The sequence below is a fragment of the Solenopsis invicta genome, chromosome 9, assembly GCF_016802725.1.
Source record: "Solenopsis invicta isolate M01_SB chromosome 9, UNIL_Sinv_3.0, whole genome shotgun sequence".
Taxonomy (NCBI): Eukaryota; Metazoa; Arthropoda; class Insecta; order Hymenoptera; family Formicidae; genus Solenopsis; species Solenopsis invicta.
Genome location: NC_052672.1, coordinates 13379449 through 13406106, shown reverse-complemented (window position 1 = coordinate 13406106; position 26658 = coordinate 13379449). Strand labels below are relative to the sequence as shown.

At 36.6% G+C, this 26658-nt stretch overlaps 4 protein-coding genes and 1 long non-coding RNA gene across 7 annotated transcripts in view; 3 read left to right on the top strand and 2 right to left on the bottom strand.

The window, feature by feature from the left end:
- Nucleotides 1–15762, top strand: part of LOC105193470 (epithelial discoidin domain-containing receptor 1) — a 147707-nt gene extending 131945 nt beyond the window's left edge. Inside the window, exons 13-16 of the mRNA XM_039453531.1 lie at nt 1478–1678; nt 3258–3350; nt 9999–10140; nt 10266–15762. Of these exons, the coding sequence (XP_039309465.1) occupies nt 1478–1678; nt 3258–3350; nt 9999–10140; nt 10266–10613 (784 nt within the window). The 3' untranslated portion in view covers nt 10614–15762. The remainder of the gene's footprint in view (nt 1–1477; nt 1679–3257; nt 3351–9998; nt 10141–10265) is intronic.
- LOC120358650 overlaps nt 1–21234 on the bottom strand; it is a 423202-nt gene extending 401968 nt beyond the window's left edge. For both annotated transcript variants that reach the window (XR_005575556.1, XR_005575555.1), the window contains exons 1-2: nt 20581–21234; nt 1457–1589 (exon numbers count right to left, since the gene is read on the bottom strand). This is a non-coding gene — a long non-coding RNA (uncharacterized LOC120358650). The remainder of the gene's footprint in view (nt 1–1456; nt 1590–20580) is intronic.
- Nucleotides 15458–19852, bottom strand: LOC105193433 (magnesium-dependent phosphatase 1). Its single transcript, XM_011157867.3, has 5 exons — nt 19691–19852; nt 19502–19559; nt 19205–19426; nt 18995–19109; nt 15458–15951 (listed from the first exon to the last, which is right to left on the bottom strand). The coding sequence occupies exons 1-5, from the start codon at nt 19725–19727 to the stop codon at nt 15850–15852; spliced, it is 534 nt and encodes a 177-aa protein (XP_011156169.2). The 5' UTR covers nt 19728–19852; the 3' UTR covers nt 15458–15849.
- LOC105193434 (probable DNA primase large subunit) lies at nt 16350–18994 on the top strand. Its single transcript, XM_011157868.3, has 4 exons — nt 16350–17419; nt 17596–17858; nt 17920–18485; nt 18579–18994. Exons 1-4 carry the CDS (start codon nt 17220–17222, stop codon nt 18819–18821), a joined length of 1272 nt encoding a protein of 423 aa, XP_011156170.2. The 5' UTR covers nt 16350–17219; the 3' UTR covers nt 18822–18994.
- Nucleotides 21235–21297: 63 nt separating the features above from the next.
- On the top strand, nt 21298–26608 carry LOC105193471 (polyadenylate-binding protein 2-B). 2 transcript variants are annotated; one of them, XM_039453538.1, is made up of 8 exons: nt 21298–21746; nt 22590–22726; nt 22835–22949; nt 23055–23122; nt 23232–23473; nt 23750–23842; nt 23969–24040; nt 25151–26608. In XM_039453538.1, the coding sequence occupies exons 2-7, from the start codon at nt 22592–22594 to the stop codon at nt 24000–24002; spliced, it is 687 nt and encodes a 228-aa protein (XP_039309472.1). In that variant the 5' UTR covers nt 21298–21746; nt 22590–22591; the 3' UTR covers nt 24003–24040; nt 25151–26608. The 2 variants fall into 2 exon arrangements, with proteins under 2 accessions (XP_039309472.1, XP_039309473.1); XM_039453539.1 differs by lacking the exon at nt 25151–26608 and having other exon boundaries at nt 21454–21678.
- The last annotated feature ends 50 nt before the right edge of the window (nt 26609–26658 follow it).

The window sequence follows — 26658 nt, the reverse complement described above, 5'->3', positions numbered from 1 at the left end:
GTTCTGTTCGAAAACAATTTTTTTTCTCTATTTATTATTCCTATTATTGTTCCTAAAATTGTTCCTAAAATAGTGTAGAAATGGTACCTAAAGTGTTTCATAATTCTCCTATTAACGGTTTCGGAGAAATTAAAACGTTATTGTTGTTCAAATATCGATTAGTTTGACATCTGAATAGATCTGAAAATTGTTGCCTCGGGGCAACGACGAGTGCGAAAGGGTTAAGTGCTTCATACGTTCTCCGAAATTTGTTTCATAGTAGCAGCACCCGATTCTCTTACAGATTTATATTTATTGTCACGTGTCGTTGTTAAAGATGGTTGGCGGCAAGATTAAACGACGATCCCGCAATCATAGATCGAAATCAAAATTAAATTACGAATTCGACATCACGTTTGCGGCATCGTGCACGCCGCCACTGCAGAATCGGGAACGATTCGGCGTATCCGACCGCGTCGCGCCGATGCCAACGACACGAAAGAGGAGAAACTGTACCGCGAATACGAACTTTCGGCTAATGCGACGTCATTAGCCTGCCCTAGGAGCGACGGTAATGCTAAACGGGCTACTTTGCATAAAGTGACCGGCGACAGGACCGTGTGTTTCGCCCACGCCGCCAAGGCTCGAAGGTGCCGCGCGACAATCGGCCAGCGGGATTCTTAGTTTACGGCGGTTACGGCGGAATCGATATACACAGGGCGCTGTAGTTTCGTTAACGGTCGCATTAAGCTATCACGCGAGAGTGCCATTACCGAGCCGATCGTAAGTAAGGCCGAAGAAACGACGCTGCGTGGAGAGGCGCGTCGCGCAATGTACTCATACGCTGGAAAGAGTTTTCCTTATCCGGAAGTACATGACCCAACGAACTGGATGGCGACTGCGGCAGTTTATGTTGCACGAGCGTCGCGATCACAATGCAAAAAGCGTACAACGTGATACGAAAGTTATTATCACTGAGACAGACATCAGATTTTTGTTGCTTTAAAGTGATATCAAATTTACTTTCCTTATTGCCTTGTTAATTTATATATGTATACACAACGAAAAAAAATTTTTATATTCAAGTAAATATATAATATTTATTTTAACATAGTTCCGTTCATTTAAATATTAACTAGTAGTTAAAATAACAATGTATTTTTAAACTTAGGAAATATTTTTTTTAATCAAGGAAATAATGTTAAAAAATAAATATATTTATTTGAACATAAACAATTTGTTTTCAGTGTATATACATCGTATTTTTCATATTTTTAAAAATACGAACATACGAGTATACGTTCCGCGTTTTAAAGATTTATCTTTAAAATTGGATGCGTTCAGACCTACGCGCGTACGATAATCGTTACGCGATAATGTAATCGTCGCCATACGTAAATCGAGTATAAAATTAATCTTCTTTCATTTTGAGAAATTCTCGCGGGATTAATTAGTTATAGCATTAGTGATAACTCACCGGGGTTGCTCTTGCGCACAGGTTGGACTTCCAAAGGGACGTGAGAATTCTAGCTGCTCTGGAAGATCGCAATATCGCTCGGGTCCTGGGCGCCTGTTACCGCGAGGAACCGTACTGCGTGGTGATGGAATATCTGGAACACGGGGATCTCTGTCAGTTCCTCAAGACGCATATCACTGCCGAGGACGCGCATTCCATGCCAATTGGCGTCAAGACACTCAGGTAACACTCCGGACACTTTCCAGTGACGCATTCTGACGTTAATCAAAACCCGGCATAATTCTCTCCGTACACTCCCAATTTAACTATTAATTAGCGTTAATACCTGCTATTACGCTAATTTCTAAATTTGAAACAAATTACCCTTCAATTTACGTGATAATTGTTAAATTTCTATTTTTGTATTTCGTTACTAAAATGCAATTTACATGTATCGCCTTCAATTATTTTTTTTCTGCCGACTTGTTATTTTATTGATATAGTGAAAGAGCAATGTTTATTAAAACATTCGCTGTCGTTTTTCCGAAAAAAATGGCGTGCGCGCAGGATGTTTCATGTAACAGTCGCCGCGGAAATTGAACGTTTCCAAATAAAAGCAACGCAGTATCTTCAAAAAATATCAAATTGGAGTACCTTTCGTGAATAAAATTGGCAAAAAGTCATGAAACACGTATATCCATGTGAGTTCGAAAGCAATATCCCGCTTTGTAAAAATAAACATACATATATGTATAGATTTGCTTAATGCGCCATAAAGATTTTCGATTGTCACATGAGACGTATCCTACTGAAGGTGCAGCTAAATATTTATGCCGCGACGATTAATTCGCACGTTACGTCGCTTGAAAAAATTCGCGATCACATCCTTAGCGATAATAGGTATTATAAATTCCAATTCGCACATTCCGGATTTCCTTGTATCACCGATAAAAAGACCAGGGAATGTGCGCTCGCCGATAAGTGCCGCGCACTGTAGATAAGTATACGGTCCTTTAACATGGTAAGCCGCGGTATCGACTTTTTAATTTTGCATGTTAAAAACTCTTAATATTCCGTCGAAGTCACGTTGAAAGAAAAAAGGAATGTGTGTGAGATCGACCGATATCAAATGCCTTCAATGCTTTTGATATTGAGACTACGGCGTTAAATATCGCAACAAATCTCAACAATTCGCCGAGATATGGTCCGCTTAAAAAAAAAAAAATGCAACGAGAGAGAAATTCATACTCTTTTCTAATAGCGGGCCATTAAGATCTTGAAGATTAATTACGTCGTCTAGCCATGCAAATTCAAAAAGAAATTCTGATTCTTCATTGATCTGACGTCGTTTGACGGTTCATCATCTATTGTAATGTTAATGCTGAATCATACCGCGACATTACGTAATGTACGTAGATATGACTACGTTGGCGTATGGCAACGCGCTGTTGTTACCGGGCTTAAAGTATTCAAGATTACGGCTCCCGTAGTGCTGCAATCGTCTCTAACGAACCGGAGGTCGGTTTCATTTCCAACGAACTGCCGTCGCTGAAGTTAACACGCAATAAGTTTCTCCCGCGCGAGAGTTTGACGCGTTTATTAATCGTGAGCGACGCACAGCCCCCGACGCAGCCTCCGATTCCCGTCGACCTACACCTCGGAGGAATCCCTTCGAGGCGACGGCGACGGCGACGGCGACGGCGACGGCGACGGCGACGGTGACGGTGACGGCGGAGGCGGCGGCGGCGGTCGGGCATATATTCGAGTGCGAATACCTTAACTTCGTCGCTAGGAAACTCACGCCATTTCGTCGTCGTTTCAGTTTCAACTGTCTCATCTACATGGCGGCGCAGATCGCGTCGGGCATGCGGTATCTGGAGAACCTGAACTTCGTTCATCGGGATCTGGCTACTAGGTGAGTACAATGGGACTTTGCCGAAACGAAATCTCTCACGGATTCGCTTTCATCTCTCGAGAATAAACTTACGTATGCGGGCGCGGGGGAGGCTTTATCGTCCTCGACCGGTATTCACTCTGTACCTAAACACTTTACACGGTTTCCGTCCTCAGTTTGCATAGTACGCGATTTGCACATTAAGCTACACGAGCTTATAGACCAACGATCGCGCGTTATTAATTCTCCATGATGTAATTATAAAACTCAAGATGACTAATCTTTTTATCATATATACAATATACGTATATACATTCGGTAGGCGGTGCAGGGTGAAAAGATCCCGTTATATCCCGCATGCGATTCTTAGATTAAACGAAATTGGAGAATGAATCAGGGAGATTTGAATATACAGGCGTGAATATGAAGCTCTTTCTCGCGCGAGTGCATCGATGCGCGTCGAGGAGATGTAAGATTACAAGGGAATCTTCTCGGTCGACGTGACGCGAGGAAAATTATAACGCTTCCGCGGCGGCAACAATATGCGCGGAGGGACTTACAATTCCTAGCGCAACCGTGGTTGAACCCGGACGGAAGGGAGGAGGCGGACGCAGAGGGAAACCGGTTGAAAAACGCGATGTATATCCCGTCGCGCGATTTTTATTGAAAAGTAATTTCAAAAGTCGGTCGCGAACCAAACGCACGGAAGAGGTATAGCGCGGCGTGAATGTCACGGCATGGTTTTTACGTTATTGCGGAAGGGATAAATGGATCCGTTGCGCTCTTGATTTATCTCTCTGACGTAAATTCACTCGCCCTTCCCCCTCCTCCCGGGCGTATTTTTCCCCCCGTCCCGCTTTCCGCTTCACCGGCTAACAAGACTCCGTCCGTGCTATCGACTTTAAATTCGTCGCGAATCGAGATTATCGTTCGACGGATGTGCCCTCTCGCGATCCCGTTTGAGATTGCGCCGTCCGCTTTAATTGGCACAGTCTAATAACTAACAGAGATGTTCTCGCGGCGTGTGGTTGTACTCGGGAGCGTGTACGTAGAGATGGAGGATTTTACCACGTCGAGAGCAGCCCGTTAAAACGGGACGGGGCACCGATATCGATTCCCCCTGTTACACTCTCAGGATGAAATTGAATTATACCAACCCCCGCAGTGCATTTCCATAAGCCCCAAAACAAACGGTGCCGGGAACCGCATGGGAAATCAACGATTTGTTAGTGAATCGTCGCGAGGAATGCAGCGAGAGAAGCAAGCAGCTAGTTTGCGACTGGCAAGTGCGACGCACTCGGTGTAGAAAATTTTCAACTTTTATTTCGGTTTTACTTTTTTTCCTTAAGCCAGTCGCGATTCAATTCGTCGTAGCCATCTGGATCAGCTTCTAATATTGTGTGACCGGGAAAACCGCACGCCGACTGATTCCTCCGCGTTTCTCGCAGGAGCAGCCCCAAAGTGCGCGACTTCGAGCACACAATAGCCACCTTCCTCAATCCAACATAATGGCCTAATATTTGTCACGTTTGCGGTCGATTTTCCTTTCAAGCGCTAAAAGGCTCTCCGCCTCATACGCATCAAGTATAAGTCGAGATTGGAAAAGGTCTGATTATTGTTTAAAAAAAAAAAAGCGCACATACATTTTTTTATATATATTTCGATCCAAACACGTCCTTTACTAAAAGCATAAGTTAAAAATTTAAGATGGCCTGTGCCATAGTAATGAAATTTTAATGGCGGAACTTGCCGATTATTCTCCTTGAATTTTCCATCGACCACCAAGTAACGCGCAGACGCCTGTAATATTAATGAAAATACTGATTTAATATAAAATATGTGTTGCATCCGTCTATCTCATAAATATTGCAATTTTAAAATTTTAATATTACGAATTGCGTAATTTATTAGTTAATCATTCTATACATTTTGCATCTTTTTCCGAGCTTTACATACGCGCTTTCAAATCAGTCCCATTTAATTTCCAAGCCCCTAATATTGCACAGATAAATCCTCATGATGACCTTCGTGCCACGTAACGTATACATAACGTATATACAGTGACCGGTATCGGTGATCATCGATCTACGAATACAAAGTACGCCTCGTATATGGAACGAAGTCCATCTACGTGGCTGTTATTGAAATGCAATGGCCATCTCGCCGAATCGATAGGACGTTTAGATGCACATATGTGCATATATGTATATCTTCCGCACACACGCGGGCGCACATTCGCGCAAACCGCCGAGCTCTCATAGCACGTGGGACCTAGTTTCCGGCTGGACAGTGTCTCTCAAACACACGCTCGTAAATCTTAATGTATAGCGAAAGACACTTCCTGCGAAGCTTTCATGACGATATCAGCCCCGTCAGCATTTTGACACGGTTCGATCCGTCGAGTGCAGAAATATCGTTTCAAAGTATCGTCGTAGAATTGACTCTGTGTCATCTCTATCTCACGTACTTCATCGTCATTGTACAATTAAGTTAATGAAATATTCATTTAAATTGTATGTAATACGAGTAATTCAAAATATATAAATAATTCGGCGTTGTCATTGAAATTTATGACGATGTTAATACAATAATGTAGACATAAACAACGACTATGAGAAGTATTACGTATTAGGTGTTGGAAATAAGATATATATCTAATTTACGTTACTCACATTTTCACAATGCAAAATGCTAATGGCGTTGCAAATTGCAAAATATTTTCAAGAGCACTTCGAGGGAGTGGAATGTCCGCGTCTGCGATTGCAGCAACCATAATCCTTTGGTTAAATTTTTAACAAGCTGCACACGGAGCTTTATAAAATTTTAGCGGCACTCGCATCAAAACCGCGGTGCGTTATCCTTCTCTGTGCTTTTGTGAGAAAAAAGCGGGATACGATCCGATCGCGTTGCAAATAGATCGATGCCTTTTGTATAGGCGCCGGGATTTAATCAAAATTTAATCAGAATTTAATGGCACCACCGCTGAACTTCCACTTTGATGGCACACGTCAGCGTGACGAACTGACGATATTCAGTGAAATACGCGACCGTATGGGAATTCCACCGTGGGGCATAAATTCTTCGTGACTGGCGGCGTCAAAAGAGAAATGGACATTGCGGGTATCAATGGCGCGTACGCGATACTTTCGAAAATGCATTTTTGCCCTTTCTATCGAACGACCTTTGCGATTTATCTATCACGATATAAACGAGAAAGAGCGAAGCGAAACATTTTTATTCATTTAAATTGAACCCGGAGCGAAGGATTCCCAGCTATAGAGTTTAAACGTTATCGGAACCGGTTGGTCGGGTACCGAGGATGTTCTACCGACTCCTCGCCCGAGACAAACTGCCAATCCATCGCAGCCTCTTATTTCATTCGCGAGTGCGCCCTATAGCTATAGAGTCATTGTCGGAGCCAAGCCAAGTGAAAAAGAAGGAAGGGATCGATTGCTGATCAAACGGTAATGCAATTCAATTGGCTCAAATGGAAAAAAGAATACCAACGAATGAGAAGATCGATATAGCTCTATGTAAGCTTTAAAGATGGAAAGGCTAGTGGATTCGCAGTACGGGAGTGTTTGTCCAACCGGAAGAAATATAAAGATCGGTACTGTATACACGGAAACAGAGGTAAAATCTCGCGTTATAATACAACTTGCTAATAATACTGATAATGTTATTCTGTTAATGTGCAACATCGGAGATTGGCGATAGTGTGGCCGAGTACCACGAGTAAACGTAGGTACGTCTAAAGGAGCAGGAATAGCAAAAGCCCGCATTCTGTATTCCCGCATGCGGGGTATTTCGCATTCCGGTAAAAGAGATTTCCTTCATCCTATTTTGAATCGCAAATATATCGGACGAGTTTTCTTTCGGTTTCCTTCTGGCAACAAGTGTACTATACCCAATATTATATATACATATATATATATTTTTTTCTACCATTGACTTTCACAGTCAAAATATCACGTGACTTTTGCAATTTTTAATTTCAATTTACTCAAAAATGCTCTATGAACATTAATTCCGCTTCCGTGCAAAGGAAAAATAAATTTTTGTTGAAAGATCCGAAACTACTTTCATTCATGCATTTCTTTTGTAGCAAAATTCAAGCTTTTCTTTGCGCAGGAAGTACAGGAAAACTTTAATACCAAAGTGTTGCGCGTTTAACTCGTAATACAGTCATTCGACCTCGCCGATCCCAACATTGGATTTAAAATGCAACTTCGGGCGGTAGAGGAGAGGCCACGATTCTCCTTATCCACCCTCGAGAATATCGAAGGCTGTATGCAAGAATTTTATTCTTCGCTGACGAGAGCTTACGTGTTCGAACAACCGGTTAAAAATTCAAAGAAGACGGCTTTTCTTCTACGCTCGCTTCCTCACCGTACTTCTGCCTCCGAGAGACCTTCCGATGGTTCATTTGTTTCTTTTGTAACATATCCAATATTCAACTTTCAATCTAACTTGGGGCCGAACTCAACGCCCGACTTCAATGTTGATACGCTGGTGGAACCTCGACTTCAATTATACAACCGCGTCAATCAGCCAAGTACACTTAACGTTTCTATTCCTATTGATAATAGCGCCCGTGCTCGCGTCAAATGGCCAAGTGATTCCGAGTTCAACTTCGACTTGCAACTTCTTGCACAATGACAGAGGTGATTCTCTTTATCCATCGAAGAGAAGTCGTCGCGAGCTGAATGTAGACATTCCGCTTTCTGCCAAGAAAGCCTGCCTTTGTTCCGATTTCGATCACAGACCTGAAGGTCTTTCATCATGCTCGGTATACACACGTAATTTAATTTCTTTTTTTTTTTCTTTCACGGATCTCTCTTCTTCACGCTTTTACAAGTGCAACTATTATGTCATCAATATCCTCGTTCCTCAATAATAATTTTTAAAGAGATTTTAAAATAATTTTAAAATAGAAAATAAGATAATAAGTAAGTATAAGTTGAGAAAATAATATTTTAATTGTATTTTATTATTTTAATTAACTAAGATATTCCGAGTAATTTTTTAATATCGATATTTTATAACATATTAATATATATTTAAATAATGTATCTGTGCAAAATTTCTGCATACGAAAAAATTAGATATCAATGTTTTTAAATTCTTTTACAAGATATTTGAAAATCACACAAAATCATTAAAATAAATACTACAATGTCGTGAATATAATAATGTATAATAGATAGATTACCTGAAATTACCGTTCCAAATAATATATTAGTAATAATAATAAGCATTACTATCTGATATCTAGATATTAATTACGCAATGAAAATTTTATGAGACACGAATTTCACACAGATTTTGGACCTTCGTCATCATAATTTGTTACTTTTTATGTTAATGCGTGCGATCAAAGTTCTAACAGCATTAGATTGTGGAACGGAGATCATCACACCTGATTTATACTGCAACAGCTTCAATGCGAGGCGTGAACGCGGCTTATTGCATTACTGTCGTACTCTACAATATAGGGAGGGCCGGGGTCAGCCCCATCGACGCAGTAGCCCGATGGCGAAGTAACCAATAGCAATGATCGATAAAGCGCCTCTAATTAACCAGATTCTGCCACCAAATTGGAGCTTTGTTCCGGCGGCGAAATTAATTGATTCTATCTATTCCATAGCCATGCTACTCGGATAACGTTTGGCTGGTCGTCTCTCAGATAGCGAAGATTAGTTCGTCTTTAAAGCGAACTGGTCAATGGTCCGGAGCTTTGAGCGGAAGTTACATGAATGCTTATCCGTCTCTAAGTTCTCCTCAGAGAAATGCTTGAACGTATCTCTAGTGGAGCCCGCTCAAAGGACGAACGAAATGAAATATCAGACACGTTCGCGATAAGATAGATTAAGTAACTACATCCATATATTAAGACTTATATGACTACATGACTACCGCTCCGCGGATACCGTCAAACAGATGAATGCTTAATATTAAGCCTTTCTCTCAAGAGGGAACGACGATTGGCCGGGCGATAATTCAATACAGAGAAAGTTTATTCACGCGTCGAGTATAATTGCATACCCGCGTGTATTTGGGCAGGAAACGCAGCTCGACCACATACACGAGCAAATGTTACATGTAGACAACCATCCTCGCTTCCGGTTGACTGCCATGCACAGAATGCGTACGCGTATGCAGATTGGCGGGCGCGCTATGCACCCCACGTACCGGGCGCGAGATCGATCTCCGACTGCGTCTCTTTCGTTTCAGACGAGCCGCTCGGAAAAGTATTCGATCCGACCGATAGCGCACGCAAATTGCGACGGAACTCGTTTTCTAGAAAAACTCGACTTATCTCAAAGTCCAAGCGTTGTATTTTCCGATCGATCACGAGCATTGAAATCAGCGATCCGCGGAGATTATTGAGAGTAATACAAAATAAATGTAAAATGATGCAGATTTCCTCTCGACACGTACATACACACCAAACACACACACACACATACACAACGATAACAGGATACGTATTATGGAAATGTTCTGAATGGATTTCGATCGAATTACTTCATTTCCCATAGAGAACACAATAGAAATCTATAGGAAATAATTGAATGATTCCGATGAGATTCCATTCCGAAAAGCTCCATAATACGTGCTCTGATAAAATCATTTCGCTGTCTTTATACGTCGTAATTCTATTTGTAGAAACTGTTTGGTCGGTAAGGCTTATCATATCAAAATCTCGGACTTTGGCACGGACAACGAGCTGTACTCCTGCGATTACTACAAGGTAGACGGAACCATGCCGTTGCCGGTACGATGGATGGCCTGGGAATCAATATTTTTGGTAAGCCGCGAGTATTCTGTATTCGAACGACATTTCGCAACGTCAAGATTTGTTGGTAATTCTCGAACCGCAGTCAGGTGTCGAAATGCTCGCGCGAGTAACATGCATTATGTCCGATTTTCCAGGGGAAATACACGACCAAGAGCGACGTGTGGGCTTTCGCAGTCACCCTCTGGGAGATTTTGAATCTCGGCAGACGTGTCCCCTACGAGCACCTGTCCGACGAGGAAGTGGTGCAGAGCCTGCGGCAACTGCATCACGCCGCTGACTGCAGCAACGCCAATCCCGAAGATAGTTGCAAGGAGGATTCCGGAAACGGCTTCGATTACTTGCCGCGGCCCACCGCCTCCTCCAAGGACATCTACGATCTGATGCTCGAGTGCTGGCAGCGAGAGGAGACCGAGAGACCGACTTTCCGTGAGATATCGCTCTTTCTGCAGCGGAAAAATCTTGGATACGCTCCAACATCCTGATATTGAGCCCCAAATTTCAACGAGCGCGACGTTCTTAATAGTTATACCGCGAATCGGAGCAGTTCGCTCGTTTCCAAAACGAAACGACGAGTGTGCGATGACGGTCAACGTTCTCATCCGAGAAGCTGCAAGGACGAGCGAATAATGGTCAAGCGAGAGGGAGGAATTGACTGACGAGAGAAGAAGGCGACGAGTCGCAGACGGGAGGGTAGTTACGTATCGCGACATCGAAATGATAAGTACAACAATGGAATTTTATTGTCGGGCAACGAAATGAAGCTTTGGAACTTGGGAGTCTACTGACAGGAATCGATCGTCCTTCAATTCACGTGTACTTTTTTTCGGACAACGACTATTAGCGGACAAGAAATAAAGTTAGAAATAGATAGAAGAGCTATAAGTGCGGGTCGAATCTTTGAGAATCTTATGATACCGGTCGATTTGTGTCGTTCGCGGGTAGTTGAAGGTATCGTGTGCCGCGAATACAACTGATCTCCGCAGAATGATCTTCAGTAACGAGACTGTTCGAGCATATCTTATCGATTTAGAGATCGATCATGACAAACACGTACGGTATCGTATCTCGACGCACGAAGTTATCTATGTAAACATATGACTCTTTTACGAAGAAAAGCGCAAGAACGGAAAAGCGAATTTTTGAACACGACAATCGGACGAGAGCGAAATAGAAACTTGCCCGTCGTAGATGATCGCTCGGCGAAGAATTTCCGAGGTTGTTTGAAGGAGATTGGACGTTTGTGAGGCCCGCGACACCGAGGAGGATCCTCTCCGTCGATCGTCGGGTATTTAGGAGCAATACCATATAATTGTAATACAGCTGTGAACATTCCTGCACGGATGGGTACCTATACTTGCGCAATTAGGTAATTACGCAAATAGGAAGAGTCGTTACGTAAGGAGAATAGTTAGGAATAGTTTCCCTCGGGATTATATCATTTTGATTAAGGGTTCGATGAGAAATGTATGAATCACATTGACGTACGGTAATGTAGCAGCTACGATAACTAGACGCTACGACAACTGCTCGAGTTATCGTGAAGCATTATAACTGAGTGTATTTTATGAACGTATGGGTGCCTACCTCCCCCCTTTCTCTTTATCACTCTCCTTTACTCTCTTTCAACGTGTATTGTATCGTCCGGACCCTCTCTGGGCCTATTTGTGAACGCGAATCTACATGTAATTTACGTCGCGAAATCCTTTATCGTCATAAGACATATCGTGAAATGATTATCGTGATGCAACGACGCATCAATGACGAATTATCTGATAGCGAATAAGTTGAATGTCTTTTTAACGCTACTTTTGGTTCGTATCTCAAACGGAGATCTGTGTGAAATGTAATACACGCGAGAATACTAAATAACTTCAGAAGCAGTCAGGTGACTGTAAAGATTTCTCGATAGTACATGTTTATTCGAACGATGTAACTAACCGCAATCACAGTTAACGTGAATGGGATTCGTTAATGTCGTAACTAGACGAATATCATTGTAAGCGTAAGATAGACACGAAGGGTACTCCGTTTTACCTATTCTGCATTGGAAGACGGTACTAGACTACGTATCATGACTATGACACATCATAATTGTAACTTTATATGATAGGCGGGATCAATGAAATTAGAATATTGTATATATATATAGGCGTACCGTAGTAAGAGGCGCGTTGTCATTACATTTTTTCAAGAGTGACGGGTGAAAATCGAATTGACTCCGAGGTATACGCTCGCTTTGGTAATTTGGTATCAACGTGGAAACGTATGGCAATTATTTAGCTTCCGGTAATTATCCGTAGCGAGTGGTAATAGGTTGACGAAAGCTTGACATATCGGAACGTACTTTCTTATAAAATTGAAAAAGAGAATACACGCGCGGAGAACGGTCGTAAATCATTTTATTAAACGCTTGGAAATTAACGAATTTACTCCGGCGTCTTCAGCGATACACGACTTCGATAATATATTTCGATCGACTTTAAGTTCCGTGTATTTATATACCAGATGGACACTATATTACAACTTATGCGATATTTAGCGGATAGGCGATGTTACCGTTATATCATTAAAATACTATTTATATAAATTAACGTAATACCGTGTAAGGAGTAGCGATGGTACGGAGGCACAGCCATACGTAGTTAAAATATATGCGTTGAATTTAAACGTAACTGGAATTGCTTCTACATCACCGAGATATCGAAATCGTCTAAAGCGAGTGGAGAATGCACCGGCTAATGCGAAATCGCGAAATATAAATTTACGAGGTAATAGAAATAGGCAATACCAATTTTCGATCTTGCCAGAGGTGAATAATAAATAGCCAGTCGATTAAGTCTAACGGCGTTAAGTCTAATTTTACATTTTGCATAAGGGGAGTACCGGATCAACAGACATATAATTTCGTGCTGTCGCGAAATTTTTGGCCAATCGATTTTTCGCATGCGGTTGTGACTGAGTTGAAACAATAATATATACCTATCGTCGGTACGTTTTTAGTCCAAAGCAGACTGCCATTATATTTCTAGATGATAATAGAGAATGAATTGTAGTTGCGTTTAGATTCGCCAATATAAGCATAACGCTGCCTTTGGCTATATTGTTGCCCTTTACTGCTAACGAGTAACTTACTTGTCTACTCATGTGATAATTTAGTATATTTCTACGTATCTACCTGTACCTACCAATTCGAAAATCTTCATGGCGAAAGGATTATTCCAATACACTTTGTTTTTATTATAAATCATAGTAGTTCAGATAAAGTATTAATCAACTTGAAATAATTGTGAGGAATGATGAAAAACCTACGGATCCTACGTTTAGGATCTAGCAGCTTCACCATATAAATCCAGTAGCTGCTCCGTAATTTATTATTAGAAGTCAGATGTTAGTGAAATAGGATAATGTAATATGAGATAAAACGTAAAGGAAATATGCGTAATCCTTTCTCTATGTAAAGATTCGCTATTATCTAGATAACTTACTTCTACCTAGCGTGCCCTTTTTTCAATGATGGTTGATTATATTCTTTGCGAATAATTCGAGCTCTGTCAATGGCATCACTGAGGTAAATGTTCGGAACTGCGGTATCAGGGACGAGAGTAAAAATATTTTGTTCGAGCATTTGTAAGATAACGAATACTAGATCGTCATAGTTTCATTTTTTTAAGCCCTACGTATCGATAGACTCCGATTTCAACAATTATTTTAATTACAACGATATTTCCTTATCGTTCGCTATATTACATTGCTGATTTCTTCGATATACATTTTAAATGCGTATGATTGACAATCATGCTTGCCTCGGAAATTTAGAAAATATATTTAGTATCAATCGCGACTTTTTTAACATACAATTATAACTAACCGAATTGACATTTTGTAATAATTTAAGATGTTTAGTTAGCATTCCCATCATAAAAATTCATGATATGGTATCTATGTCAGAATTAAGTGCTTTATCTGCTAATTTTGTAATATTTCTAATTTTTGTGCTCAAGTAGTTTAGCAGAAAATTGCGATTAAAAGTGGAGATACTGGCTTAACATTAAATCAGCATTATAATTATTTATAAAATCAAAAAGTTAATACAGCAGAGTCAAATGGTTTTTATGTGCTTTCAAGATCATTTAACAAAACATATTTATGATTTATTCTATTAAATATATCTATGATATATTAATTCTATTAAATAATCTTGAAAGTACATAAAAAGTACTTCTGCTATATTAATTTTTTAATTTTATAAATAATTAAAATGAGAGGTGCCGTTAAGTCAGCAACTTCACTTTCAATCGCGATTTTCTATTAAACCGCCCGAGCTCAAAAATTAAAAATATAGTACATAATTAACACATAAAAAGCATTTAATTTTGACACAGATATCATTTAGAATTCTTGTGATGGGGGTACTAACTTAACAGATATTAATTTAAGACATCATCATGATCTTCATCGTTAACCCCAATTCTCAAAAACAAATACAATTTTATTAGCGCGATAAAATATTAGGTTTTTTAAATGTAACAGTCGAATAATATGCTAACTGAGATATAATTTCAATTGCAATGTTTTGCAGGACGGAGATTACAACGGACATTATAATTCCATTAATAATGGATAACTTCATAACGATATGCATCAATATCATGATTAATGTCATGCATTCGCGTATTGTATACGATCATTATGCTTAATTTGGAAGTTATTTCAGATGAACTTAAACTGCATCGTACAAAATGGTATATCATTATAATTAAAAAAAGACATCGCGGCAATGAAATTAATGTACAATCGTTGAATAAATTTTTTCTTTCGTACACAAGCGAAATATAATTTCGATATACTCTATTGTTGACCTCTATGGCGGAATTGCGAGGAATTTACAGGTAATCGTGGGTAAACTGGGGGAGAGCTCATCTAGTTGTATTTTCTATCTAGGTAGGGGCAACGCACGGCCACGTTTTGCACTATGGTTTTAGAATATTATCTTTTTAAAAAATTATCCGGAGGACGAAACTTTTTCGGGATTGATAAAAAAAAATTCATCGGTCTCTAATAAGATGGGAACTGACACAGCGAAACTGACCATTGGCCACGATGAGTTGCCCATGCCTGTTCTACGCTATCGAACCTTGATCGTTATAGTCATAAAATTATTTTGTACTAAGAACTGTTTATAATTTTGTATCTAATCTCTGTAAATATCAAGCAGATTGTCTATGAGTAATAAAGCTTGAACAAACTCGATTTAAGTAGACTATAAATATATAAACGGGGAAAAAGTATATATATATATAAATATAAATATATATAAATACAGGTATTTATAATACATCTATATTTTATTTAGTCGTAAGGCAGCGAGAGCGAAGAGATGTAAGTAAATTTCGCGTAAGCGCGTATCGGTAACATAACAAGGTACAACGATCTAGGAATTATTTGTATTATAAAGACAATTAAGGGACAAATCATAAAAGTATACATGTTACTCAGTAGCCGTGTATATATATACATATAATATTATACATCTAGAATCTACCTAGTCATGTACGCGACACTTTAACAATTAAAGTGTATCCCTGACAACAAATGCAAAATACAACATGTGCTGTTCTTTGACTATTCTTGCTTGGATAGAGATGGCAAAAAGTGCATGCCGATGCGATCGCTAACGGTCGAGGGAGAGGCCCGAACTTTTCGAGCAAATTGTTAATTTCAATTTTGCCACAAAAGTTCACTCCGCTCGATTACGATTGCTACGTATACGGTGCAGACTAATTCTACCGAGATCGCGTAAACTTTTTGTGCGTCGTAGACCTGAACACGTCATTTATATAACTTACATGTGTATATCATTAAAGAAACAACATACAACCTGTAAGTTCCATTATCCATTATTCATGAAGCACAACGATAAAATCTATTTGTATTGGAAAGTTTCAGAGTTATATCATTTATTTCATAGAAATCCTATCATCCTACGAACTCTCTTTGCATTGCACGTTGCTCTTTAGAATGTTTTCTATAACTCAATCAAAAATCATATTTTTTAAATAAAATAGCATATTTTTATTAACATAGCAATGGAGTTTATAAAAAACAAATTCAAGCATATAAAATATATTAATAAGATTTAAATGTGATGTTTTATGTCTCAAGTTTTGAAATCAATTCAACCATATGGTTAAATTTTTATTTTACCTACATTACTATGTTAATAAAAATACTTATGCCATCGCATTTTAAAAAATGTTACCAATTTCGAAATCTTAAAAGAAGCATGAAGAAATGCTACCCATCAAAATAGTTACCTCTTCGAAATGAGCAACTCCTCCCCCCGGATATTTTTTTATTTCATTAAAATCAACAAAAATGTTCTAAAATATTCTAAATGATCAAGTTACAGAAAATACTCTTTATATTACTGATATTTGCACGACAATCAACAATTGCATAGAAATAAAATGCACGCAGCTTAAAAACAACAGTTTTTTCGACAAATTAGAAAATCACAATTTTCTTATGTTGTTCGTTTCTCACATATTTTTTTATCATTTGTATTTCTTCTGATTTCCCGCTACGCATCATCCATAATATCTGCCGAGAGGGCGTTCAGATTCTAAAGCCACGCGATTCATAAGACTGGCAGGTCTTTAATAACATCTATTCGATGCTTGTGTGAGTGACTGAATGAATGTCATCACACATCACACATGTAGTATTACTCCGTTTATTTATATTATAGTAAACTGAAGAAATGACAACTTTAGAAATATTACGTAGGAATCACAGAAACAGATGTAATTTATCGCAAAAAAACTCGTAAATAAAGTGAAGTGCATTGAGAAAACTAGACGAGGATGCTGTTGCATACGATGTAAATATATAAAATGATAGAATAAATATACAAAATGCTTGGGAAAACGAGATAACTCGTAAAGTCACGAAGAGAAAACAAGAAAAAGTTTCACACATCTCTGTTCCACAGAAAAAAATTATATTGTTTAATTGAATTTCTGGAGCATCTTTTACAAGTATTGTATATTTTTATATGTCTTACGTAACAAAATTTAAAGTTATCTGCTATGATTGACATAGACATAGATATGTTTTATATTGTACCACCAAATGGAGAGATACCTCTTTACATTTTGGAAGAATGTATTTTGACTAGATTAAATTATTTAAGACTTCTGAGTGAAGGATCTGCTAATGAATTTGATGGAAAATTTGAATATTTATTAGAAAATTCTACTTATGATAAAATTGGACACTTTGTATTACGGTAAGTGTATATGTCATGATTTTATATAATCTTTCATAATTAAATACAATGTCTTAAATATTTAAAAAGCATAAGTTTTTATAAGGAAAAACACATACATCCAAAATAAAAGAATTAAATATTAGAATTATAAAAATTTATATTTGTAAATAACTCATTGTTGTTTTCTGTTCTAGGCTATTATCTTCCATTTCATCAGATCTATGTGTATATTGGCTAGCTAAAGAATCATTATTATTTAAACATAGATTAAATAATATATCACCTAGACAACTACATAAATTATTAAAACAAATTACATGGAAACTACAATTATTTAAAAGTGAGAAAAGTGCAATAGACTCAACTCTGATTGAATTATGCAAATTCTATTTGCAGCCTTTAGTTTTCAAACATTTAATATCAAATTGTCACGATTGCAATGATTTTCAATATGAAGGTACGAATATCATTAGTACATAAGTTAACTAAAAACTAATATTTCTTATTTTACATTTCAGTAAGATTTGAAATAGTACCAGAATTGGTGAAAGAGAGGGAACTAGTCCTTAATAATGGAAATGTTGTCACAAATTGCTCAAATTGGAAAAAAGTACTTCAATCATTATTCAGTAATTACATAATTAATGAAATGAACATCATGAAGAAACAAGCGCAGCATACCATAAAACGTGATCTTAGATTCCATATTTTAAATCAGAAAATTCAATCTTATCTCTTCAAGGAAGGTATTCCTCATGGAAATGTAACAGTTGATAACATAGATGCGGAAGCACAGAAATTTCCATTGTGTATGCAACATTTACATTCTCTGCTAAGAAGCAGACATCGTCTCAGTCACTATGCGCGCTTGTACTACAGCCTCTTTTTGAAAGAAGTAGGAATGACCCTGGAAGATTCAATTGTATTTTGGAGGCAGGAATATTCCAAGCCACACACTTGTACCATGGGGTGTTCGCACAATTGGCAATCCAATGAGAAAAAATTCATATACAGCATCAGACATATGTATGGTTTAGAGGGAGCGCGAAAAAATTATAAAACACCTGACTGCAACTCAATTTGTGTAAGTATAAAAATTTCATTTAAAAAATATGTTCTAATTGCATAAGCTTTATGATTAGAATTATTTACTTTTCAAATATCAAAACTGTTGCAGGCTGGTATCAGTGGAGCAACATACGAGGGTGGTTGTCCATTCAAGGATTTTGATATGAGTGCATTCAAAAATCTTTTACAGGCTTCATTAACTCAAGAGGAAATAGAGAAATTTGTAAATAATATATCTATTAAAGATCCAGAAGTTCTCTGCACAGCATTTCTAAAACTTATACGTAAAGATGACATTAATGATGTCATCATCAAAAGTCCGGTACAATATTACCAAAGAATGATTGATTAGTATTGATCAGTTTCCTATTGAAGAACTTGTATTTGAGCCAGTAATTTTTATCATTATTTGATCCATGTTGAAGAATTAATATAAATACAATAAATTATATTTATAATAAATTATTTAAGTAATCATTGTTTACTGAACGACCGCAAAGCATCTTCTACAACATGACAACTTACACCATTAGAGACTAATACAGCATGTACTCCAAGTTTACCAACTTCCATGATATTTCTGGCCTCATCGTCAAAGAATAACATATCTTTGTAATCAGTATGAGAACTCTTTCGAATGCTGAAAATTTCATTAAATTGTAAAAATAACAATTTAATTAAATTGTAGCTTTAAACTATACAACACTAATTTGCTGAACTTTATGCAAGACTTACTTAGAAAAATGTGTGACCTTGCTACCAGGAAATATTTCAATGTACTTAAAATATTTCTTCCAGTCAAATAGATCTAATAATTGTTTAGCTCCCTGTATTTCTGATGTACGTGACGCTACCCCTAGTTCGTATCCTTCTTCTGACAATTGTTTTAATACGTTAGGCACATCAGGGTAGTAACGTACAATATGATTATGTACATCTACTACTTTATTTTGCGGTCTAAAATTTTCCTTTTTTAAGTCTGGTAGAAATGTTTAAAATACTACATTATTTTGTTAATTTTTATGCACACACCCTTTCTTAAATGGTGGATCTACATGAGTATCAACCCAAAATGGCCATAAGGTGTAATCTGAAATTTAATTTAATTTCTAATCTTTTCTGTTTCTCTAGAATAATCACATTCTAATAATTGTAATTTATAAGATTATTATAAATTTGACACATTAAAATTGAATATAACATTTACGATTTTGCCAATACCTAAATCGAAAACGACGATTTTCGGTTTTTTCTCCATTTGCTATCTGATGAAATTTCTTACTACTTTTTCAGATAAATAATAAAACTGCAAATCTCACACAGTGAAAATAACAAGATAACCTAAATCCTTCCATTTCCATCTGGATATGGCAGATGTCACCTTTATCTACAATTTTAGTAAACAGCTTCTCATTCTAGCCGTTAAGAGGGCATTGATGACAAATTTTTCAGTCGTAAAACCAACGATTATTTTCAAATAATAATTGTAAAATATTAAAGCAAAAACAATCGTAACAATCATAGCCTAATTAGTATTGTCAATATTATTATCTGCCAATTATCGTTTCGTCTAACTTGTTTGCGTGATCAATGTGGAAAAGATTCATCGTACGAATACGATCGCACGGAGCTTACTTGGTAGACCTGTTGCGCGTTTGCACATTATTCATACGAAATACTATATTTATGCATAATACGATGGTCATTCGGTTTTTTTAAATATTTCCGACATACTGCGTGCTTGTTTCTAACGACATTATGACGAGCAATGACTCAAAATCTCGAGTGTAAGAAGAAATAATCGTAGCTACAATCGTATGGAGTTTACTTGAGTATCTCACGTTTAAGTAAACAAAAAGAGTATAATCGGCACAATTAATTACAGGACGACGACGTGTACATACCTAATAATGATCCCGTGGCAAATTTCAACTTCGCTGCTGCAGAAAAAATATATCCAAGAAGGGATCCACATATCACTATTTTTCTTATCCTAACGATTTGTGCGCGATTTATTGAGTCGCAATTTATGAGAGCGCAATCAGAACAAGACACAAATATTGAAATGTGGGGGCGAATAAACAGTAAATCGTACAAATAAATTGACTCACCTCAGTTCCGTCTCGTAGTCTCAGCCGCCGCTTTCGAAGATCCAAGATCCTCTTCCTCTCGATTCATACTTGGCACAAACGCGCGACACTTGGTTCGTTTTCGGCACCCCCGGTATTCACGCCCGTCAAAAACTCGAGGCACGGGATATGAGGCAACGGAGAAGACGCGATTAAACGCGCAACGCGACGTCGTGCCATCCCAACCAATCATTGTCGTTTGAGCGACACGAAGGATCCAAGATTCTCCTCACGACGATTCGTCTCGATTCATTCGTCTTCGCACGAACGCGCGAACCTTCGTTTTCGGAACTCTCGAAACCCCCCTGGTGCTCAAGCGTGTTGGAAACTCGGAATAAGAGGCAACGGAGAAGCTGCGAAACACGATTGAACGCGACACGACTTCGACACGACGGATGTCGGTACGACGGCCAACACTTCACTTTCGGCAGTCCACGACACTCTCGAAACACTCGCTCGCATCAAACACTCGTACGGGATGACGAGGATACGAGTTGAAATGCGCTGCGACGTACCGCGACCTTCCGCCATGCTCCCTAACCGACCGACTGCTGGCACTGCGTACTGCGTAGTGTAGCAGCGTGACTGGCGCGTGACCGACCCCCCCACGCGCCTGCGCGCCGCTGCGCCGTTATCGCTTTTGTTACGCAGTGCCAACAGTCGATCGGTTAAGGAGCACGGCTGAAGGTTACGTTGCATTTCAACTCGCACCTTCGTCGTCCCGTACGAGTGTTGATGCGAGCGAGTATTTCGACGACACGTGAAAGACGAATAGATGCGCAAAAGCCCATGTGAGCTCATCCTTAGGATAAATGTGATCTCTGCCGCTAGAGTACCTTACTGCTGCTGCCGCAGTCATATTGGTTTCACCGCTGGTCGCACACGCACGTGATCGAAGTTGAATGAATAAAGTGCCATTTCGACGCTGCGTGCAAGCTCGACCAATCAGATGTGACGAGCTGGAAGTGCGACGTTCGCGTCAATCGAAACCAGACTTAAATCCGGCCGGATCTTTGAATTCGTTCGTCGCATGGTGGTCGCGTCACCCTCTCGTGTACTGATTTTCGTGGGAGCGGATCGGTAAGCGGTGCAAGTCGGTCTGAAGCGATACGTGGATATTTCAAACGCTTACTACATATAATACGTCTGTATGTGCATTTCTTCTCATATCCCATAATTGCGGTAGCAATAAATGTTTGTCGGCTCTTTTTCGCAGTAACGTAGGACAGTTCTTTTACAATCCCCTGAGAGTAGGACAGGCTATCTCGGTGCATGCGTCGTTCCCGAAGTTGCTGATTAAGTTAATCCCCTGCTCGTTTTACGTATCGCCTCGCGTACTGGTCACGTTCAATTTGGGCTGAGAGCGTTTTCAATTTTTGTTCGGCCCTCGGTATGCGAGCTTCTCAAGCTAATTAAATATGTATGTTTCTATTGTCTGTTTCTTTAGCTATCATCGAACCGAACATCTTCGCCGAATCGTATATAGTAATGTGCTATATCGCAGCATGCATGGACTTGTGTCCATTTATGTCAACTTTATTCTCGATTTAACTTGCTCTTTATCATTTTTTAATTTTAGAATTGAAAAAAAAAAAATAAGTTAAACCAAGATTACAGTTAATCTGCAATAAAAATGGACATTGCTCAGTTATATAAATACTTATTAGGTTTAAGCTGCGAGCTTATTTTATAATTCTGATATATAATGTATTTGCATGCTTGTATAACAGAGGAAATGGGAAGCAGATATTAACGCATATTGCACAATTAAAATAACATTTTAATTACATATGTTTATTTTTTTGTTCTACTTTATAAAATATACTTATCTATGTTATAAATAAGTAAATGAATTTACTTTTGTAAAACAATGTTTAACATAATGTGAAAATACAGCTTTATAGTGCCTTTTTGCATGCAAATATAACTAATTTAAGTATAATGTTAATCTTTAATTTCTTTAATAACTTTCATTTACTGTTATATTTCAGAAATGTCCGAATCCGATCTTTTAGCTGGTGACCACATTGATGGTCTGGATGGTCTTGAAAATGGCCAAGATGGAGATACTGTTATGCAGTGTGATGGCGTGAAGCGTGATTTGGGTGAAGCCAATGTTGATGATCCTGTAACTAATTGCTATTTATTTAGTATATATATATATATATATATATATATATATATCAATAATAAATCTCTTTTATATTGAGCTTATAAAATATTGTCTCTATCTTAGGAATTGGAGGCAATTAAAGCACGAGTGAGAGAAATGGAAGAGGAAGCTGAGAAATTGAAACAACTTCAGTCTGAGGTAGATAAGCAGATGAATATGGGCAGTCCACCTGGCATTAGTAAGTTTGTGTTTTCTATGAGAAAAAAAATTATATATATATATATATATAAGAAAATTAAACACTAATTATATTCAATGATAATATTTTTATTACTTATTTTAGCAAGCCCATTAAATATGTCATTGGAAGATAAAATGGAAGTTGATAACAGATCCATTTATGTTGGCAATGTAAGTTCATCATAATTTGTTTATGATTGAAATTGTAATAATCTTATAAAATGTTTTACTATATGATAGGTTTGTAAGAATCAAAACTTGATTTTTTTTGTATACATAGGTGGACTATGGCGCTACAGCAGAAGAATTAGAGCAACACTTTCATGGGTGTGGTAGTGTCAATAGAGTAACAATTTTGTGTAATAAATTCGATGGTCACCCTAAAGGATTTGCTTATATCGAATTTGCCGAACGCGATTCTGTACAAACTGCCATGGCCATGGATGAATCCATGTTCAGAGGACGTCAAATTAAAGTAATGCCTAAAAGAACAAATAAACCTGGTTTCTCTATGACAAATAGGTAATTTTTCGTTTTAGATAACATCCTGTAATTATAACTTATAAAACAATACAACAATTTATAAAAATAATATATATATATATATATATATATATATATATATATATATATCAAATTCATTTAGATCTTATACTTCAGCAGAATATTTATTTTGTTACGGTTGAAAGTTTTCTTATTGCCAATGGAACATCTAGAGGAATAAGTCCTGGAGTGAGAAAATTTGCAACAATTGTAAAATATTTTATTGAGCATGACCATTGCTGCTTGTATTTACAGGGGTCCTAGAGGTGCAAGAGGCTATCGAGGTATGGCTAGAGGAATTATTCGTGGTAGTGCATATTTTGGTTACAGACCTACAAGGCGACCGAGGTAATAAATTTTATTTGATTCTATTAATTCTAATATGTATATTTGCAGTTCCTATAGTATGTCTTTTAAAAAGAACAATCTGCATGTCTTTTATAAGTTCTGCTATTTCATGGCTTTCTCTTGCAGGAGTTACAGACGTGGTTACTATATGCCATATTGACCATTTTAAAGTGTGGCATTTTATTTTGCAAATGCAAGGTAAGTTTTTATTTTAAGTCATATATGTGATAGTTCTTATTTATCACACTCAAAGAAAAGTTCTCAATGAAAAGAAAATTATTATTATTATTATGTATGTTTTTAATTTTTACTAATTATTTAAGAGTAATTACCAATTTTATAATTTCTTAAAATATACAAGAAAATAAAGTATTTATAGCACAAAAGAACATTTCTTTGAACGTTTCTAAACTTTTTGGAAATTTCTAAACTTTTCATGCATTTTGTCATAACTGAGGAAAGACCAGAAGTATTTGGATCACATAATAAATTATAATCAAAATAAAGAAAAAATACAAATGTGTACACACACGCGCGCGCGCGCGCGCACACACACACACACACACACACATAATATGTATATATATATATATATATATATTTATATATAGATGATTAAATTAGAACAATCTACTCGAAGGTTTTTAAATAACTGTGTGTTTCATAGTTCTTTCTTGTTCAATTTTCTTAAGTATAATTCTTTTTAATAACATACTTTTCATAAACGAATAAAGAAATTAAACCGGAGAATATAATTTACTGGTCTTTCCTTCATATGATTCATACAACAAAATTATAACTTAGTAATTATTACTTAACTCTTAGTAAATGTTTAATATAATCTGATGTATCTATATAATCAAATTCAGTAGTGCACAAAATTATGAAAAATTAACAATTACATATTTGCTTTATTCATTAAATATAATGGAATATAATATCTAGATACATTAGCATTGACACTTGGCCATAATAATCTATACTATTAGAAAATATTGCAATATAAAATTGTAAGATAACATCTTGTTTTACTTCACTTTTCTACATTTTGCATTTTTATTTTAGCTAAAAAAATTATTACGTCCAAATTATTAATTCTAATTAAATATGCATATTATTCATATTTAGTATTCCGTAGACAGATAGTATAGAATATGGCCTTGTGAGATAGAAGATTTTGCAAGTTGTAAGTTTTTGTGAAAAATTGATTAATAATTTACACAAGAAACTTACAAACGCGTATATCATCATGCATTACATTAGAAAACGGTTAAGATATTTAAGTAAATTCTTATGATATGTCCACAGAAAAAAAAACTGATACGAAGGGAAAAAAAAAGAGAAAAACATCATGTCAAAAGAAAAAAAGATTGGACAGATGGGCACAATTAATTATATTTGATTTAATAATTATCAAATAAAATTACAAATGTAGAACAGCGATCATTCACTATTGTAGTTCAATAGATTTTTATTTTTACAGCTTTAGTATTAATAAATTCTATTAAATTATGTATCTGCCTTAAAATTTTTTCAGAATGTGTCGCTTTACGTAATATTTGTTTCAACTGTTTTATTTATCTGATGCAAAATATTTCAAATATTTTAATAAAACATTTATAATCACATATTGAAATGTTTGAATTCAAGTTCAATTCAGTTTGTGCAAAATGATAAAATATTTTATCATTAAAGAGTAATCTAACTTATCTATATATACATATATATATACACAAGATGTCTAAACTTCAATAACGTATTGTACCACTAATTTTGTATGAAAATAATATTACAAATGTTTATTAAGAACAGTTGTATTCATAGTAAGTAGTTCATACAAATATTTAAACGATAGTAAACTATCGTTTAAAAAAATTCTGAAAATTTTTGTGTGTACACTTAAAAACAGAAATTGAAAAAGCACCTTATTGATTTTTACATAAAAGAATGAATAACAAATAGAAAATTTTTACGAAATCACGTTTGTATCTTAGTGTGGTCTTATTTTTTACATAAAATAATAGATATTATAATTGTAGGGATAATTACATGTAGGAATATATGTATTATGTTAAGGCTGATACAGTACTATACACAAAACAAAACGTTAAATTACTAAATACAATAATATCCATCTGAATATTAATATATCACATCTGAATAGATTATTTAACTATATATATGAATTGATATGTATCATCTACTTGGTAAAAAAATGCACTGTCAGTTTATAACAATATTATGAACCAATCATAAAAAATTGAACTACAAAGTGAATGTCTAGAATAATATCATATAACTATAATTTGTAGTCAATTTTGTATGCATGATAACTGAAAGTTGCGCCAAGAAAGTTGATAAACTATTATAATTTTATTGTATGAAGTATTTAAGTACACATTGCATATTTTTCATGTGCAACTTTCATTTATTCAGTACTAACGATACATCTTCAGTTTTATCTTAAATATATTGCTACTAATTTGTAAGACGCGTGTAAAATATGTTTCTGAAATATTGATTCATTGTGCTAAGGTGTTAGGAGGAGTGCCGACTTTCAACATTTATGATTGAGACACATTTCGTAATGTTACTTCCATGTCGCTAAGTATTTTGCAGGTGCAGCGCAGCATCAGCATCAATTGAGTGATAATGATACAAATTTCATGAACAATTTTTACGTTTCATTAAGGAAAAAAAAATAATTAAGATATGTGTAACATAAAATGTAAAATTAATGAGTGGTAAATAAAGTTTCTTGGCTAATACAGAATTCTACATATTTCAACGAGGATAGAGAAAGAAAAATGCATTTT

Bases quoted from the DNA above. Each gene is read 5' to 3' on its own strand.
- LOC105193434 (XM_011157868.3), top strand. From the start codon at position 17,220: ATGATTGACATAGACATAGATATGTTTTATATTGTACCACCAAATGGA. The intron at 17,859-17,919 runs GTACGAATATCA...TTTACATTTCAG, and splicing joins CAATGATTTTCAATATGAAG to TAAGATTTGAAATAGTACCA. The intron at 18,486-18,578 runs GTAAGTATAAAA...AAACTGTTGCAG, and splicing joins CTGACTGCAACTCAATTTGT to GCTGGTATCAGTGGAGCAAC.
- LOC105193433 (XM_011157867.3), bottom strand. From the start codon at position 19,727: ATGGAGAAAAAACCGAAAATCGTCGTTTTCGATTTAG. The intron at 19,560-19,690 runs GTATTGGCAAAA...ATTAAATTTCAG, and splicing joins AATCGTCGTTTTCGATTTAG to ATTACACCTTATGGCCATTT. The intron at 15,952-18,994 runs GTAAGTTGTCAT...TGACGTGTTCAG, and splicing joins CTGTATTAGTCTCTAATGGT to GTCTACGACGCACAAAAAGT.
- LOC105193471 (XM_039453538.1), top strand. From the start codon at position 22,592: ATGTCCGAATCCGATCTTTTAGCTGGTGACCACATTGATGGTCTGGAT. The intron at 22,950-23,054 runs GTAAGTTTGTGT...TACTTATTTTAG, and splicing joins GGGCAGTCCACCTGGCATTA to CAAGCCCATTAAATATGTCA. The intron at 23,474-23,749 runs GTAATTTTTCGT...TTGTATTTACAG, and splicing joins GGTTTCTCTATGACAAATAG to GGGTCCTAGAGGTGCAAGAG.